Genomic DNA, 19,045 nt, shown 5'->3' on the forward strand with positions numbered 1-19,045 from the left:
CTGGATGCGAACTGTTGATAAGTCACACTATATGAGCATTGAAAAGCCATTTTGTGATTCAGTCCGTCAGCTCGCATCTGTCCGAAGCAATATTGAAAAAATACCGGAGCTCTGTCTGTGTGAGATACCACTTTCACGCTGTCTCTACCTACATCAGCAGGTAACGCACTCTCTTCCCACATCACCAGCATACCCCAACAACCTTCTGGGGCACGCAAGTCTCCCTCTGCGAACCACTGGTAGGCTCACAGCTCTTCCGGTGTGACTTCTCGGGCCCCCAGTTGTATCTGTGAAGACAAGACTGGAAATATACTGCAGGTCTCTCTCTGCGATATACCCCCTTCACGCTCCCTATCCCCACATTACTGTTCCACAACTATCCCTTTGGAAGCCAACGGCCCGCACCTTTCCCTATACTAGTCGGCTCGCAGGTGTTTCTCTGCGAGCTGGTCCGCAGGTCTCCCTCTGCAAACTGACGGGCCGCGGCATTCTCTTGGAGTCAGCTCGCAGCTCTTCATCTACGAGCCAGCCCACCGGCTCGCAAGTCTCTGAGAACAGATGCAAAGGAGACAACGATCATGCAGGTAGACACCCAACACCGCTCCGACATCACCCAGCAGCAGCTACTTGTCTGCCATCCCCCCTCATCCCCACTCCCCACAAACAAATGTAACAAAAATTATCTGAAAACTGGAACCTAACAAATCGGCTGATGTTGCACAATTATAATAAAAAAAATGCTTGTGAGGTTGGACAAATAATCTTAGTCATGTATGGACTTACATATAAAACATTTTATTAAAACACAACAACCACAAATAAAACTATGCACAGCATGGCGTGTCATCCCTCGACAATTTGTAAATCACAGCCTGCAAGACAAAGAAATATAAGATGGTGCGTCATGCGTCCAGCAAAGGAGAGAAAAAGAGAAGAAGAGTGAGATACAAGGAAGAGAGAAAGAGAAACATTGTGAGAGGAAGAGAGAAAGTGAGAGGAAGAGGGAAAGTGAGAGAGGAAGAGAGTGGAAGAGAGAAAGTGAGAGGAAGACGGAGGAAGAAAGAGTGTGAGAAAGAGAGAGATACAAGGAAGCGAGAGAGAAACCGTGTGAGAGAGAGGAAGAGAGAGAAAGTGAGAGAGGAAGAGAGAAAGAGTAAGAGAGGAAGCCAGGGAAAGAGTGAGAGAGAAAGATACAAGGAAGAGAGAGAAACAGTGTGAGAGTGAGAGGAAGAGAGACACCGAGTGAGAGAAAGAGTGAGATACAAGGAAGAGAGAAACCGCATTAGAGTGAGAGGGAAAGTGAAAGTGATAGCGAGGAAGAGCGAGTGAGCGAGAGGAAGAGAGAAAGAGTGAAAGTGTGAGAGGAAGAGAGGAAAAGAGAGGGAGAGAGGAAGAGAGAAAGAAAAGAGTGAGATACAAGGAAGAGAGTAAGGGAGAAACAGTGTGAGAGAGAGGAAAAGAGATAGAAACAGTGTAAGGAGAAGAGAGGAAGACGGAGGAAGACAGACAAAGTGAGAGAGAAAGATTCAAGGAAGAGAGAAACAGCATAAGAGGAAGAGGGAAAGAGGAAAAGAGAAAAAGTGAGCGAGAGGAAGAGAGTGTAACAGTGTGCAAGAGGAAGAGAGGAAAATAGAGGGAGAAAGTGAGAGAGAGGAAGAGAGGGAACGAGAGACGGCGAGAGAGAAAGAGAGATAAAAGGAAGTGAGAGAGCGAAACAGTGTGAGAGAGTAAAAGACGGTGTAAGAGAGGAAGAGAGGAAGAGAGAAAGACCGAGAGAGGAAGAGACAGAGAAAGATAGAAAGTGTGAGAGAGAGAGAGAGAAAGGAAGAGATGGAGAGGGAGTGTTAACACTAGAGAAAATCTTCGCAGCTCACCTTTCTGCCACCGGTGTGTCCAGCCACGTGCCGGGACATAGTGCACCCTCAAGTTTAGCCAACTGAAAGATAGCATAGAATTAGTAATTGCAAGTACATACAAATTCACACGCGTAATTGTCTGTTTCGCCGCTGCGCACTCAGGCTGCTGCACCCTATCCACTCCCACTGCTCGGAGGTGTGTGTACGCTCTTGTGCACCTAGGCTGCTGTACACTATCCACTCCCACCGCCCAGAGGTGACTGCCCTTTGCTGCGGAAAGAGGCCTCTCTGCTCACCTTCCGCCACCGGCGTGTGTGTAAGAGGGTGCACCACGTGCCAAAGAAACCTTCTCAGGCGTTGCGTACATGTGGTACAGGAGAGCTCACAATTAAGATTGGGTGTGATTTTCAGAATGGCCACGCATCATCACAGGTTGGACATGTGTTCAGCTGTGGTGGCACTGAGTGGCGGGAGTTTTGTGATGGTGGGGGCAGGGATGTCAATTTGTGAATCACAGCCTATTAGACAAAAAGGAAGATATGATTGTGTGTCTGCCCGCCTCTGCACACCCAGGCTGCTTCATCCCATTCACTTCCACTGCCCAGGGGTGCCTAACAGCCACTGCGCTCCCAGGCCATATTATCAATAACGGCAATAACATTATCGCCGCTTTAGCGGCAGGAAACTGCCACTAAAGCCGCGATAAGGGGCTTGATAATATTCCCTTGGGAATTCCCATAGAAGCCCAGGTTTGATGTCCTTCACACCAGAACCTGGGCTTCTATGGGAATTCTCAAGGGCATATTATCAAGCCCCTTATCGCCGATATAGCGGCAATTTCCTGCCGCCAAAGCGGCGATAATGTTATTGATATTATGGCCCCCTGTCTGCTGTGGCCCATCCAATTCCACTACCCGGAGGTGTATGACAGCCGCTGCGCACCCGAGCTGCTGCACCCCATGCACTCTCACTACCCGGAGCGGACTGCCTGCCGCTGCACACCAAGGCTGCTGCACCCCAACCACTCCCACTACCCGGAGGTGACTGCCTGCTGCTGCGCAAATTTAACCTCTTTGCTCATCTTCCGCCTCCGGTGTGTGTCGAAGAGGTTCTACCACGTGCCGATGCAACCTCCTCACCCATTGTGTACACACGGCGAAACAGACTTCACAATTTAGGTTGAGTGTTGATTGGAGGATGGCCACGCATCATCACAGGCCTGCTATACAAAAAGTAAGATAGGAATGTGCATCATGCATACATCAAAGGAGAGCGAGAGAGCTAGAGTGAGAGTGACACTGGAGAAATCTTTGCAGCTCACCTTTCTGTCACGAATGGGTCTCCAACCACGTGCAGGGACATATAATGAACCCTCAAGCTCCCACACCTGAAACATAGTACAGAATTAGTAATTGTAGGAAAGTCCAGTATGCAGGAATGAAAAGACAGAGACAGTACTTCTCTTGATGTGGTTTAATCCTCAGAACATGTCTTGTAAGCAGCAAGTATAAATCAAGAATGACTCAACCCCCTGTTAACTTCTACCTTCCAACCTTCTCACATTCAAAACGTAACATTCCTAAAGCGACGCGAGGCAGCCACGAGCTGTGAGAAGAATGTCATGCTTGTGTCTGCCTGCATCAATACTCCCAACACACCTTACCTCCTTAAAAAAAAAAAAACAGAAGGGAAAGTTCGTCAACATTTGATGGTGAATTTAAGGGTACAAAGTATGAAAAAAGAAATACTCAACTACTTTGCTACAGATGTGGGAGCGACGGACATTTGGCCGACTCTAAAAACTGTCCTATTGGGAAAACTTGTTCAAAATTCAATAAGCAGGCATTTTGTCTTCACTTAACACTTCTACAAATCAATAAGTCCTTGACAAAAATGCTTCTTACTCATCCAAAAGCCACCAATAAAAGTGCACTAGTTGCTATTAATCACTGAAAAAAGTACCAGCAGAGGGAATAGTATTCATCTATTCAACTGAAGAGCAAGGTCAGAATCTTTGATAACCTGTGTTTTGGATGAATGGTGCATTCCCTATTCAGATGGTCAACTCTTCCCCCCCCCCCCCTCCCCCCCTCCAAGCCCCCTTCTGGCAGCTGGCAGACAAACGGTGATACTTGAATCTGTGATAGCATAAATGTTTTTAAAGGACCCACGAAGGCTGGGATAATTCAAAGATGCACAATTGGATAGGGTAAAATTTATAAAGCGCACTAGGGTGTCAAGGCACTAAGCGAACTGGGGAGAAGGAAAAAGTACCAGCATCCAGCTAAGAAGCAAATAACCAGGTTTCCAGAAGTTTCCTGAAGACCAGAAGAGAGTCCACCTTGGAAATGGAAGGGGGCAAGGTATTCCAGAGTTTGGTGGCTGCCACAGAGGAGGGACCGCCCCATCTGGACCTGTGATATTTGTGTGAAACCAGTTTTTTTTGTGAGGAGGATCTCCAGGTCCTCCCTGGATTGTACCACTGAAACATGGTTTTTATGTGTGATGAACCATTGAGGTGCATAGCATTGTACACCACACTCAAGACCTTGAAGGAAATGCACTTCCTGATGGGGAGACAGTACAAGGCTCGAAATTTCTTCCCTAGCGGACTGATACTTCGGGATGTTAAGTGTAGTAAAAGGAAGATCAGGAGTCCACTTGATAGGTTAAGATCCTTTATTCAGGTTCCTTCCAGGTTAGACAGACAGGTTACTTAATAATGTAAGCAGATAGGAAACCCCACCAGGAGCTCGCTGTTGGTAGCTCAGCCTCAGGTGACCAACTGCCACAACAGGGAATAGAGAGGTACAATCAACTAGAGAGACACCCTGGCATTCTATGATGTCATAAGTATAGTAGTATTGTCTAGCCAGAGAGGAACAGTAAAGATAGTGTTTACTACATTAAGCATCAACCTTGGTGCAGCGTTCTGTGTCACTTGGAGCTTGTTCAGGGATCCTGTGTTGATGTTTAGTTGCAGTAGTCCAGCCGGGAGGTGACTAGTGCGATGATAGCAAGCTGGTGCAGTTCAAATGGAATATACAGCAGTACTTTCATCAGGGTTTTTAAGATGTAGAAACCAGTGCTCACTGTCTGGCTAACCTAGGCATCAAAGGTCAGACCCTTGTCAAATATGACCCCCAGATGTTTTGCAGTTTTGACCGGTACAAGAAGGGGATCGCAGTCGGCAGGCCACCAGGCATTAGACCAGATGAAATTCTGTGATCCAAGACCAGCACCTCGGTTTTGTCTGCATTGATATTTGATGAGTTGTCCTTCATCCAGCATATAATGCTGGACATACATTGATTGAACAATGATGAAATATAGAAATTTGCAGGGACAACACAGTATCCATCCCAACAACCTAGTTCTTCCTAAAATAATTTTTTCCCATTAAATACTGTTTTTGGGGAATCCTCTTCTTTTCACATGTGGGTGTTATTGCTTAGTATTTTGAGTTTTGTTGCCACATATCAGTTACCATCTGCTTTTAGATTTCCATGTAATTTGTCTGTTTAATTCTAAGTCTTGCTTCCCATTTGCTGGGAGGTCATTGAATGGTGGTCCCTATTCAGGGAGAATACAGTGTGATAGATAACCATACACTAGAATAGAATGTATGTCTTTTGTCCAGCCGGACAAGAATTTATTTTCATAATATTTTTCAAAAGTAGAATCAAAAAAACATTCAGATGACAAGTGGGCACAGCCGTGACCCACAGAACACAAGACAGAACCACGAACTCAGAATTGGCCAAAAGGCAAGCCATTGAAACTCCGAAGCAGATGCGGCGATACTGCCCACACTCACTGAAGTAATTCGATCGTGCATTTTCCTACAGCTGGCACACAGCACCCAACAGGACTCTCTGCCATTAAGCAAACAGAATTGATCCTGCTGGTGCCAGCAACCCCCAAAGTCCAGATGCTGAGCGCCCTCGCGCCTATAGTGAACCGTTGATTCTCTGCCACCTTAGAACTGTAAAAAAGGGGTGATACATTATCAAGACAGCAATGCATTATTTGTTTGTCCTGAAGATGATGCCCTATATTTAATGTTGGCATCGAAACGTCGTCGACACCCAAACACCCTATGCACCAGACTCAAGCTATGACACATTGTGCAACTGTGTTAAATGATTAATTTGTGTCTGTCTATACTGAGTAAAAGTGTACAGACCCATTTTGGCTTGCCTTTTGGCCAATTCTGTGTTCGTTGTTCTGTCTTGTGTTCTGTGGGTCACGGCTGTGCCCACTTGTCATCTGAATGTTTTATTTGATACTACTTTTGAAAAATATTATGAAAATAAATTCTTGTCCGGCTGGACAAAATATATACATTCTATTCTAGTGTATGGTTATCTATCACACTGTATTCTCCCTGAATAGGGACCACTGTTCTCTATAACATGAAATTGCCCAAGGTCCCTGTCTAAATTTCCTTTGGGTTCCCTTGTTCTGTATAATAGGGAGGTCATTGAATGCCACAGAAAAAGTTGTATTCTGACGCTTGTTAACGTGAAAGGTTGTGGCACAGCCATTGCACGGAAAGAGGTTTTGAGTATAAAATTAGGTCCACATCTGGATCAGCGGGTTTCCTGCAATATATAATACAAATGTTCTTTCTTTTAACAACACAAAACATTCATTTAATAAAAATACACATTTATTTATTCCAGCCCTCCGAGAGAACAATAACTTTTTGCATGGCCTTATATACCACACTTATGCTGTTTTCATGTGTGCCTGTCAATGTTGGACGTTGGCATTACCTAGTTTCTGGAGCTCAGTGTGTTGGCCTTTTTAGGATGGAAGGCTGAAGTCTAAAGCGCTATTCAGAGGGCTTTGCTGTCAATAATCGGTTCCATTTTAAATGAAGAAACTTTATAAAGAGGGTTGTTCCTACAAGGATAATAGTTTCTTCAAGTATCAGCATTCTACAGATAACCTGTCTCTAGTTGCTGTATTTTGCTTGCTGTCATGGCCGGGCGTAGGGTGCACTAGTGAGTGACAAGATCTCTAAGCAGTCTCTAAATTTCAGATGACTAGTTTCCTGGTGAAAGGAACATGAAATTGAGTTTTGCGCTCGTCCTAGACATACACTTTTCCAGGAAAAAAATATTTTTGGGTCCAGTCACAATTCAGGTTTGTGCTAGAAAACCCCTTCTATATTTCTGCTTTATAATGTTTAACGTGTCACGAGTTTGCGGTATGCTCACCAACCATGTAGATTTACAAAAAACATAAGTTACTGAAAAATTGCCCTTCATGGCTGTGTACATTTGTAATCCTTTTAATCGTGTGACAACAGCTTTGGAGTGCTCTGTCTGTGAGCCCCTGGATTTGTGAAACAATGTGAATGCCCTTTCATTGTATGCTGCATCGCATATTTTAGTCACTGACAAAGTGTTAAGAAATTAAATGAGTGTTTGATTTTAAGCGCCATTTTGAAATCTGTTCTGACAGTGCTCTTTAATGTGGCACCCTTGTGTCGTTTCTTGGTAGCAGCCCCCTGTTTTTACAGCCACAAAATGAATTGTACTCTCTCGAAAAAAAGATAAACATGGATAAATGCAACAAAAAAGCCTGGTTGAACATCAGCACCTGTTCATTAGGACAAAACGGAATGTTCACTATTATGCATTCACACCAACGCCGGATAAATAATGCAAAGGCTCCTTAAGTACTGTGGGTGCCTGGCATGACTGCTTTATTTTTTTACCTGCCCTCCTAGAATTATTAATAGAACGTCTGCTCTCATTGTCTTGTACTTTCGCAGCATTGCTGCTGTCACTGTGTTCATTTTATCTCTCATGGAGAGTGCAAGGCTTTGTTGTCATTGCCCACATTCAAACGTGTGCTCATCAGGTTGCCCAAAAAAACAAGAGCAGATACCTTAACCCAATGAGCTGCCTTCCTGCAAGGTGACATTTTTTTTCTTGCCATGCATTAAGAGGAGGTGCGAGGGAGGAATGCTACAGTAAAATATAAGCATCAATGGCGCCAAAGCTGAACACAATCAAATAGTAACAGAACAGGAAACACAAAAATAAAATAGCCCCCAAAGAACATTTCAAGAACCATAGCGGAATTAGACAGTGCTAAGTACCTGCTCTGTGGGAGGAACAGAAGAGAGAAAGGAGGGACAAAGAGAAAGGTCTGACCACTAGCAAGCAAGGATTTTAAAAGGACACTGACCTAGACAAATGAAAAGCATTGCCAAGAAAGGGGATGGACTTGATGCACACAGACTGATTACAGCAGGTCTCGAAGAGACCGCTGCGCTGTCTAGCTCAACCTAAAAAGAGACTGTAAAGACTCAATTTTTTACACGTCATAACTGAGTTAACAATTGTGGTATTAGTGTGATGAAATTACACCAATAAGTGTGAACTAAGAACTCAGGAGTACTGGAGCCATACGATATCTCCAATATAAAAATAACGATTGCCAAGTAACTTTATTTGAAATTTGTAAAGACGTCAATTGGCAATGCTCTGGCATAGGAGAAACACGCCTGGCATACTATTGTATTTTAAATAGACTTTATCTTGAATAGTTGTCTGTTTAAATCTTTATATTCAATTTTCTTTAAAATAAGTGCCTAAAAGGTTTATTTACTAATGCATGTTAGTGTAATGGTTTTTAAAAAGACGAAGCACTTTAATAAGCTTGTACCTTGATACTTGAATGGGGTGGGTTGCGCCTCCCTGACACCACAGTCAACATGGGCCTGGAGTGTATTGAAGTCCATGCGCGGTGGAGTCAGAATCCTGAAACAATGTGCTATGCTGCAGAGTATTTAAGCTTACATTATGCAAACTGTGGAAACTAATGCAAAGTACACAAAGCCTTCATTTATAAGACACTTTGTGGCCACTCCTGCGTATCAGATTTTCGTTTGCTTTCTAATTAATGTCTCTTGGTGCTCATTGGTCCGCTCCAGATTACGCTCAGTCTTGAAATGTTGCCTGATTTATGGTTCTTCTTCTTCCATCATGCAAGCTACACAATAATTCAATGGAATGGAATGATTTTTGTTGCAGGTGTCCCACTCCCTGAACTGGATCATGAAGTCCTTGACAGAGAAGGGATTGGCATCCGAAGAGAAGGCTCCTGTTATGGGTAAGTCTGGGGAGTGGGGCCGCTTTGGGGCCGCATTTCATCGACTCTAGGCAGGAAGTCGGAGCAGACTGTATTCCATGTACCTCCCATGCCCTATTGAGGATGATGAGTATAGGGTAATGATTAATCATGTGAGACTATAGGATTTGTTTTGATTAGTGCGTTCCAAAACCTCTTTTCCCGGTGGCTTAACATACACCATTTACAAAAAAATAATTTTAAATGTATAATTCCCTATTCTAGTACAGATGATGTGAATTTTTTTATGGTTGTAATTAAAGAGGTGATTAAAGAGTACATTATAAAGAATCGCAAAATATTAGATGGCATTTAGATGCCATTGAATGATGAAACCAGCCACGGTAAAAATCCCTCCCTTTCTAGCAACCGAAGTGCCTATAAGAGTCGTACTGAGGGTGTTTAACCTGCACACTTTTGTTTAAAAATTGTTGTTTTTGTTTTTTTTGTTTTATATAGCGCAAGCTAGACCCGAGACATCGGGTATTAGAGCGCTTTACATCAGCACCAGTTTCGTTACAGAAGGCCACATTCATTTTTGTTAGGCACGAGGAGATTAAGCATTTCCCCAGAATCACAGGATGAGTGTCGCTGCCGAGACTCGAACCCGGTTCCCCAACTTCAAGGTCGACAACTCTAGCCTGTGATTTGATACACTGGAAGACCGTGATAGCTAGAAAAGACATGGTGCCAGTTAATGGTGAAAATCACTGACTGGGCACAGGTAAAACCTTATGTATCTTATTATCTTTACTAAGAGTCAATATTCCTTTTCTCTAGCACAGAACAAAATCATAATTGTATAACAATCCAAACATTCTATTCGAAAAGGCTATGGAAAAAAACAAAAATCTTCTAACCCGTAAAACTCACAAAGGGATCAAACGTTCATATTGTAGAATGTGCAGAAAGCCATTATACAAAAGGATTTAAGCTTAAAGATGTGGAATTCCATTCATGCGTTTAATAACCTCCGATCTCGCTGGTGTTTTTTTGTTCCCCAAGATCAAAATACATACTTTTACATACTATGATATGACAAGGTTTTCTGATAAATATGCACAGTCTGCCTTAGAAATAAGGGTGAGGGAAATCTTTTATACCAGGGCCTTTACATATTGGAACTCTGCAGTGTCAGAGATGTCCATCTGTGCTCCAAGGTTCATGCTTGCTTTCAAGGACTACTGTCTTCTTTCTATTCGGCACTAGGGGCTCATTTCCATCTTAACCTCTAAGTGTCTCTTCTATCTTTGTATAGGTTCCTCCATCTTGGCTTCACATAGGAAGTTTCTATTTTATCTTTCCAGAAGTTCATAAATCACAGATTAGCATATGTACCACAGAATCTATTGTTTTCTTACTATAAGCATCACCAATACCTTTTCCAGAATATTGATACCATTATTGGCTTGTTTTTCGGTTTTTGTTTAGCTCTATCTCGTAGTAATATAAGAGCCTCCCTCCTGCTTAACATGTATAATGCACTTTGGAATTACAGATTTACTTTATCTCTGTCGTATGTACTTTGTTATCGTCACACAGATTATACCATATTGGCTTAACATAGGATGTTCCATTGCCTCTTTGCACAAGAATGACAGCTATGTATTAGCATATTAACCACCAACTTGTCCTAGCATAAGTACCTCCATTTTGTCTGACTAATAAATATCACCATCGGGGTCATGGCACAGGTACCCCCATCTGTCTTAGCCTAATTATTTTCATTTTTCATAGCTCAAGTTCCTCCATCTTGTATTATTGCAGGGGACTCCCACTTGTCTTAATATAAATAAATGTTCTAACTCAGATGACGGAACCTGCCCAGCCTGCAACAATAGCATAGAAGACATTGCGCATGTTCTGTTTTTCTGCCCGGCGTATAGTAAAATACGGAAATGCTGGTTGTCTCCGTTGTGCAGAAACTTGGGACTCAGACAATGCGCACAGGCTTGCAGAGTTTTAACATATGACACTCCCCCCCCCACCCCCCACCCCCTATTGTTTTCTCGGTTTCCCGTTTCCTACATGATATGTGGCGCAGAAGGACCACCTTTCTGACAAGGAACTAACTGGTGTTGTTCACCTTTTTTTGATAACTTTCTGTTTAATAACCTTTTAACTGCTTGTATTTATGGATTTTATTACTGTGCTTGTATGTATTTTATCTGCACTTTTATGGTCAACGACCGAAATAAAGTTATCAAATGAATATACATAATGAAAAACGAGAATTGCAGAAAAGAGTAGGAACAATACGTCTCAGCAGGCAATCCACTCTTCTCACTTTTATAAACATGGCCGCTTATGAAGTCTTCCATCGTAGGGCTGGGGCATGCAACATAAACCATGGCTTCACCCCAGGTACTCAGTACAAATAGTTGTTTTCGATCAGCTACAGTGCTTTGAGACTATGGTAGTTTGGCTCTGTTACAGCGTTCAGATCTCATAAAAGCACAGGTAAGGCAGCTATGCCAGCCCGTGGCCTTCAGATAGGATGCTTGCAGTATGCAGTGCCCTCCAAACTCCTAAATAAAGCTGAAGATGTCTTGCTCCAAAAATGCATTGCACTTAAATATCCTTTCTTGTTATTATGAAAAAAGGCAAGACCTTGTGATCAAAGGTGTTTCACTGACTGTGTTTCACCCACAATCTACAATTTACGCACCTAAGTTCAAACTCTGCCCTAGAGTGACTCCTTTTTAACCCTGTATTTCCCATTGCACTCATTTTACGTTATCTTAACCCTCCCATCGGCGTCATCACCAAATAACCACCCTCACCTTTTCGTGTGTTTGAATTCACCTTTTTAAACTTACTATATAGGAACAACGGTAACTCTGCATTATAATTAATGGTCTTCCTGATGTCATTACACTACAACACCCACTATGCATTGTGCTCACTATCCTAAGGTGTCTGGATCGTTGTAAAGGTAAGGGCTCGGATGGATTAGATTTCGCTCGAAGACCAACTGAGATATTGCATCTTAATTCACGCGCTTATAGGAATCGTCACACTTGGCTTGTAGATTAACTGAAACACCGTATTGTAACTTGTGCTCTTACGAGAATTACACGGGGATGTATAGATCTAACCATACATGAGGAGAACGAGGGAGATAGAGAGTGGGAGACCTGGGCATTAATACATTTTTGGGCGGTTTATGGTCCCGATTAGCCGGAAAACGTTGATATGTGAATGGGTGACCAGATAATAGCTTGTAATGTCGTTTAAACATGTACAAAGAAACACCGATTTGGAAAGTTTTTGTATTGAAACATTGTTTTTTAATTGTAGATGTAGAATACCCCTGACGAAATGCATCGGGTTATCGTGATGAACTAATAAAGATTACTTACATGCACTCCTAGCTACTGATTAAGGCTTTGGCATGTCTGTAGCGTTTGAGGTTACAGTGATGAAAGTAAGATGCCTCACACGTGCCTATGGATAAATCCTGGACACCGTGAATAACTTTGATGAACTTTGAATAAACGATCGAACAAACTTGGTTTAACGTGCTGCATTATCGGTATGCACATATCGCTGTGCGTCCGGAAATGGGGTGAGGTCGGCCCATTGTTCCTAGTGTTTTTCACAAGTACATGACTTTGGGCAGACCACGATTCTGGGCAAGCACGCGAACAAACACAACATTGATAAACTTTTGAAAATATCGGTGTGCCCTCTGTCACTCTCTTTTGCAGTATATTAACTTGCCAGGTTGACATGGCAGTCTAAAATTGCACACACTGGCTCTGCATTGGTAGACCTGAGAGATGTTTAAAGTGTGACAGGGCAGCCTTCTAGACCTTCCTCAACCTCTACTACCAATGGCTGTTAACTTTGCTATCTAGTGCCCGAGGAGCAGAGCTGGTCGGGTGAGGTAGGGCACTGGAGCTGCGGTGAAGTCCTCCATCCCTGGCGGCTGTTCGGCAAGGCAGACCCCGGATACACAGAGGGGATTGACGCAACAGAGCCTGTCATCTGGGTGATGGCCACGTACCTTGTATGACCCAGCTGCTCCGATCCTGTATTCGCTGACCTACGCGGTGGATCCTGCAGGTGTTGCGCATGGTGGAGTTGGGGCTTGGCTGACTCTCCCCTTCGTCTGCTGTCGAGGCAAGTGGCCTCAGCGCCCCCTGGGGGGCTGGACACGACTATAGAGGGAGACATGCAGCGGCGAGGCGCTAGCATGAGGCCGTGCAGCTTTGCTCAGTAAGACCCAGTGCAACTCCGAGGGAGTCGCTTATTTCTTTTGTGTGCTGAGGCTGAGGCTTGCCTGAACTTCTGCCTTAAAAATTAACATTTTGTGCCACCGACGGCCACTGCTGGCATTATCTACTCACCTGGGGCCTCAATGGCGCTGTGCTCCTGCTTTTGGACCTCCTGACACGTACATGCCTTGGCATATGCGGCCTGCTGATAGCTAGGATACCCTGGGACGAGTCAGTGGAGATCCACCGCGACTAGTGTTACCTGCATGGTGAATTCTCCGACTGCGCATATCACAAGGGGAATGATACTGGCACCTTGAAGTGAATCTTGCAGGAGGCTGAGCCCCATGGGGAGTACCTCTCAGGTGAGAAGCTCATTCTTTCATGGTCTCGAAGTTCACCTGGGGCCCTTTGGTCCGCTCTCTCAACCTTGGATACATGTGGTAGCAACCTCCTAGGCTACTTGATGAATAATACCTCGCTCTGACGGACATTAGAGAATTCCTAAGTAGGCCTTAAGCTGTCTTCACTGCCTAGTGTACATGATCCCTCTACCTGGTCATCTTGAACATATGTTATTACTAGGGGTAGGGTCACCCTTTAGTGGACACTTCAACATTTAGAAGGCATTCCTCAGTGACCTCGTAGTGACCCGCATATCGGGAGTGAAGGGGAGCCGGCCCCTGTCCAAATTGGAAATCCCAGGGAATCAGGTCAAACACAAGGCATCCCAACTAGATCAGTGCAATGGGTAAGCCCAGAGGAGAAACGACACAAAACCAGCCTGGGGACTCTGCAACAAACGGCGACTACTAAGCCTACAGACCACGCAGACCTTGCACACTGGTTCGACAAGACAATGGCAATAGTTTTAGACATCAAAACCATGCTGGGCCCCAGGATAGATACACTATGTGTGGATGTTTGATTCCTACGAGAATACGACAAGATTAAAAGGCCCAGTTGAAAAGAGAGAATCAGCGATGGCCAGCTTACACCCCATGGTAATGTCAGCAATGGAACAGATTAAACTGCAGCAAAAAAGTAGAATATCTAAAGAACAGGGGAGACGATCAGAGGACGGATCCCGTAGGAACAATATGCGGATATTGGGGCTGCCAGAACACATTGAGGGGCAAAGTATGGAGCTACATCTGGAGGAATGTTTCGCAACAGGCATTCTTAATGGTAAACATTCACATTTTTATTTGTTGAACATGCACATAGGGTGCCAGATGGCCTCCTCATCCCCGGCCGGGTGCCCCCCCACATGGCCGGTTGTTGCGTGTTTGTTCAATTATTGGGACAGAGACCACATATTGCAAGTGACTCTGGTCCCTGGCCCATGGGAAACAGAAAACGCTAAGGGACATATATATCCTGATTACACCCTAGTGGTTCAAAGGAGCATATCCTCCTGTATGGACGTTAAGCAAAGCTTAAGGACACATGGAATACAATATGCACTGCAATTTCCTGCCACTGTACGAATCCGACATGAAGATAGAACCACTCTTTGCCACTCCCCTGAGGAAGCCTGATCCTGGGTGGAGCGGAGCCAATTAGCTGGTGCCCAGCGGGCGACATCAGTGACATCTCACCCACAATGGTGTAATAGAGGTGCATGGGGAGGGAACTATAAGACGCAGGCAAGGCGCCCCACTAAAGATCAGATAAACGAGAACCGGTGGAGGCAATTAAACAGGCAGAACAACACAGTAACCTGGATTCACCCTCCAGGTCAGATTCTTACTTGGATACTGTCCTGGATCAAGCGTACCAGTTAACGGAGTCACAACACTCAAGGCTGATGGAAGGGGGACCTGCACTCACACCACAAACGGGATGAACTTGGATGATTCATCCTGGCCTCTTCCAAAGAACTTGGGCTGCTCTCCATCAGGGGTCATTCTCTACTTCAGGCCACCTCACGATGCAGCGCATCTGTAACACCAAATGTCCACTGTAACTACAAATATGACAAACATACCCCGATATGGCAGCCACTATGCGGACACTAATGCAGCTAGACTAATCCCTCATGAAGATTATAAGTAGCTGATACAGCATTGTTTTGGTTTGTTTATTTTGGGTAGAGCGTAAGCGTACAACCTCTTGTATACTTTAGTATACATATATCTCTGTGGGCCAAATGCCATTCCTTGCTTCTCATTTGTTTGTTTCAATGTCCTTTAAAATCCTTGCTTACTAGTGGCCAGTCCTGCCTATTTGTCCCTCCTTTTTTTCCTCCAAGGAGCACGGACTTAGTACAATATCATTACACTTTGTACTGTTGATCTGCTGGTGGGGGGACTATTTTATTATGTTTTCAACCTCTTGGCACCTTCTCGGCCCCTCTACGTAATGTCAACTGTGGTGTTCCCCAGGGGTCTGCTCTCTCCCCTTTACTTTTCAATCTTTGTTTTTCCACTGGTGTTTGCTTTACAGAATATGGAGGTCACTGTATATAACTATGCAGATGATCTTCAACTCATTTTTGATCTTTCTTCCCCTTCAGGGGTTGGCAGTTTCCAGTCCGTCATGCTATTTATCCGAGACTGGATGAACATCAATCAGTTAAAACTTAACCCGGATAAAACAGAACTGGTGGCGACGGGCGGTGCTGCCAATCCCTGGTCCCCTTCTTTCTGGCCCCCTTCACTTGGACCCCCTCCTCTCCCTTCTTGTTCAGTTAAAACCCTCGGGATTATGCTCAATAACCAATTAACCCTCCATTCACACATTAACTCGGTGGTTTCCTCTTGTTTCTTTACACTACGAGTCATTCGGAAAGTTGCCAGATTCTTTCCCACCTCTGCATTAAAGCTGATCCTTATGGCCATGGTCCTGTCAAAGATTGACTATGGCAACATCATTTATAACGGAGCTCCTGCTTATGCTTTGCACCGCCTACAGTTAGTACAAAACCAGGCTGCTCGCCTGGTTTTTGGCCTGTCTAGGTCCCATCATTCGACCCCTTCGCTTAAGAGCTTACACTGGCTCCCCATAAAACAACGAGCCAGGTTCAAGCTAGGGTGCTTGACTTTTCAAGCAAGAGCGGGCACAGCCCCTGCCTTTATCAACTCGGCAATTTCTCCCTATGTTCCTTCTAGGGACCTCCGCTCCTCTAGCCTAGCTTTACTAACTACGCCCCGGTTTAAAAAGAAGCGGGCAGGGGGGCAGAAGTTTGCTGTACTTGCACCCACCTTTTGGAATGACCTCCCCCTACCTTTAAGACTCTCTTCCTCCTACATGGAGTTTCGGAGGTCACTAAAAACGTTATTATTCCAGCAGGCCTTTGGTACCTAGCTCTCCTATTGCTCTCACTCAGGGACCTCACCAGCGCCATGAAACTGATTCAGTGTACGTGCGCTCTATAAGTATTTTTAAATTCAAAAATTAAATTCAAATTAAATTGTTACACTGTGAGTGCTCAGATGTACCTGCTTACATTTTATTGCAGCATTCACGTCTTGTCCTTCCTGTCCAAATCCAGGAGCAACCAGCCATGCTTAGCTACTGCAGCTCTAAATCATGTAAATAGTAAAACCAAATCTTAAACACAGCTTGAAATAATACTTTAATGTGCATGCTGCTTATCCCCCCCCTCCCTCCCACCCCCCGGACTTGTGCTTGAATGCTAGCTGAGGAGTTGGAAGTTTCTCCTCATTGGTTTTGTGATGGGGCCAAAATGTTTCCTTCTGGAAAAATGTAGCCTTTAAAATATGCATTTGAATGTATCACAATATATAAAAGCAGAGCAAGAACACTGGGCCAGCACAAGGGCTGTCCAATGATTGCACTGGATACTGACTTCAGAGTGGCAATGTTTCTCAGTTTTTTTTACTTTTAAAAGCACTCCACACATTCCAGGCCTCCTGCAATTTCCTGACAATAAAAATGTCATGATAACTCCGGTGATTGATGTTCTTGCAGGAGAGATCAGAGTTGTCTAATGGGATAAGTTTTAACTCATTGCAAGGTAGCCAGAAGGTTAATATGCCAGCTGCGAAGAAAGTGTTCCATGCAGATTACAATGTTCGTACAATGTAAATAGGTCAATGGGTTACTGCTCATCTGTTACTTGCAGCTTATAAGTTAAAATCCTAACAGAACAGTGAATTTATAACTGTCATTAAGGAACTGCATGCACTGCAAAGTAAAGATTAGAGGAGATATTAAAGTTGCTAAAAGAGTTCATCTGGATGGAAATTGATTCTTTTTATTTAAGAGAACCTCCAACTATGGTGTTATGTTTTCAATTCTGAGATTGTGCTTCTGGGGCCCAAGCACTATTTAGCAATGCTGCCTACCAATATGCATGACTTGTGACTCCTACACCCTGTAGTCCTCTGTATTATGTAACATTTCCTTTACACTAATTTATACACTTGTGATTGGTTGTCTCTGTGTAATTTGTGTGTGATGCAAAGTGCTGTGACACCCTACACTGGAATGTGTGGCGCTTTATAACTAATTAAATGCATCTGAACATTAGTGGTTATGGAGCCTTAAGGGACACTGTTAAGGAGTGGTGGTGAGAGAATCCAAATCACTCAGCCTTACCTCAACATCACCTGAGCACCCTCTCACCATCAACACAGCACCACCTCCTCATCAGTGCACTATCAGTGCAGCACCAATTTAGCATCAGTGCAGCACCACCTTAACATCAGCACTGCACATCACTATCTCAGCATTAAACCACCACCAGCAGCTGATCCTCACCTCAACATCAGCACACCACCACATCAGCACAGCACCAACTCAACATCACTCAGCACCATCTGATCACCATCTCAGCACCACCTCATCGTCAGCACAGCACATCAGCATCTACACAGCACCACCGCCTCATCAGTGAGCCACCACCAGGGCAGCGCCAACTCAGCATCAGTGCAGCACCAGAGCAGCACAATCTCCACATTAGCACAGCACTACCTGAACACCACCACCTCACCATTAGCACAGCCCTATCTCAACATCAGCACATCACTACCTCCCATCAGTGCAGCACGGCAGCATAATCTCTGCATCAACACAACACACTACTTCCTCAGTGCACCACCAACTCTGCACCAGCGCACCACCACATCAACGTCCGCACAGCACCATCTCAGCATTAGCTCAGCACACTCTGTGCATCAGTGCACCACTACCAGTGAGCCACCACCTCAGCAGCAACTCAGGACCCATACAGCACCAATTCAGCATCAGCGCAGCACCAACTCAGCATCACTCTGCACCTCCTCAGCACCACCACCTCAGCATAACTCAACTCAACTCCACTCATTATCACTCAGCACCATCTCACTATCGCTCTGCACCACCTCCTCATCAGTGCACCACCAACTCGGCATTAAGACCGCATCATCTATGCATTTACATAGCACCATATCCACATCAGTGCACCACCACTTCAGCACAACACCACATCAGCATCACTTAGTACCAAATGAGCACAGCTCAGCACCACCCAAGCACCAGTGTAGCAGCAGCACCTCAGCATGACTCGGCACCAGTGCAGCACCACCTCAGAATTAGCACAGCATTATCTCTGCATCAGTGCATCACCACCAGATAAGCACCAAAGCAGCCCCACCTTAGCAACAACTCAGCGCCAATGCAGCACTTCAACATCAACGCAGCGTTAGCTCAGCACAAATCACCCAGCACCACCTGAGAACCAGCTCAGCACCACCTCAGACCCAGCGCAGTACCACCTCAGACCCAGCGCAGCACCACTGCCTCAGCCTCACTAAGCACCACCTCAGCCCTACTCGGCACCACCCAGCATCACATCATCATCAAGTACCAGCA

The 19,045-nt window shown here is 44.7% G+C and overlaps 1 protein-coding gene across 1 annotated transcript in view; it reads left to right on the plus strand.

The window, feature by feature from the left end:
- Positions 1–19,045, plus strand: part of LOC147660770 (transient receptor potential cation channel subfamily M member 2-like) — a 979,384-nt gene that overhangs the window by 736,193 nt on the left and 224,146 nt on the right. The window contains exon 27 of the mRNA XM_086951478.1: positions 8,909–8,987. Within this exon, the coding sequence (XP_086807604.1) occupies positions 8,909–8,987 (79 nt within the window). The remainder of the gene's footprint in view (positions 1–8,908; positions 8,988–19,045) is intronic.

Source organism: Lissotriton vulgaris, unplaced genomic scaffold, assembly GCF_964263255.1.
Source record: "Lissotriton vulgaris unplaced genomic scaffold, aLisVul1.2 SCAFFOLD_262, whole genome shotgun sequence".
NCBI lineage: Eukaryota > Metazoa > Chordata > Amphibia > Caudata > Salamandridae > Lissotriton > Lissotriton vulgaris.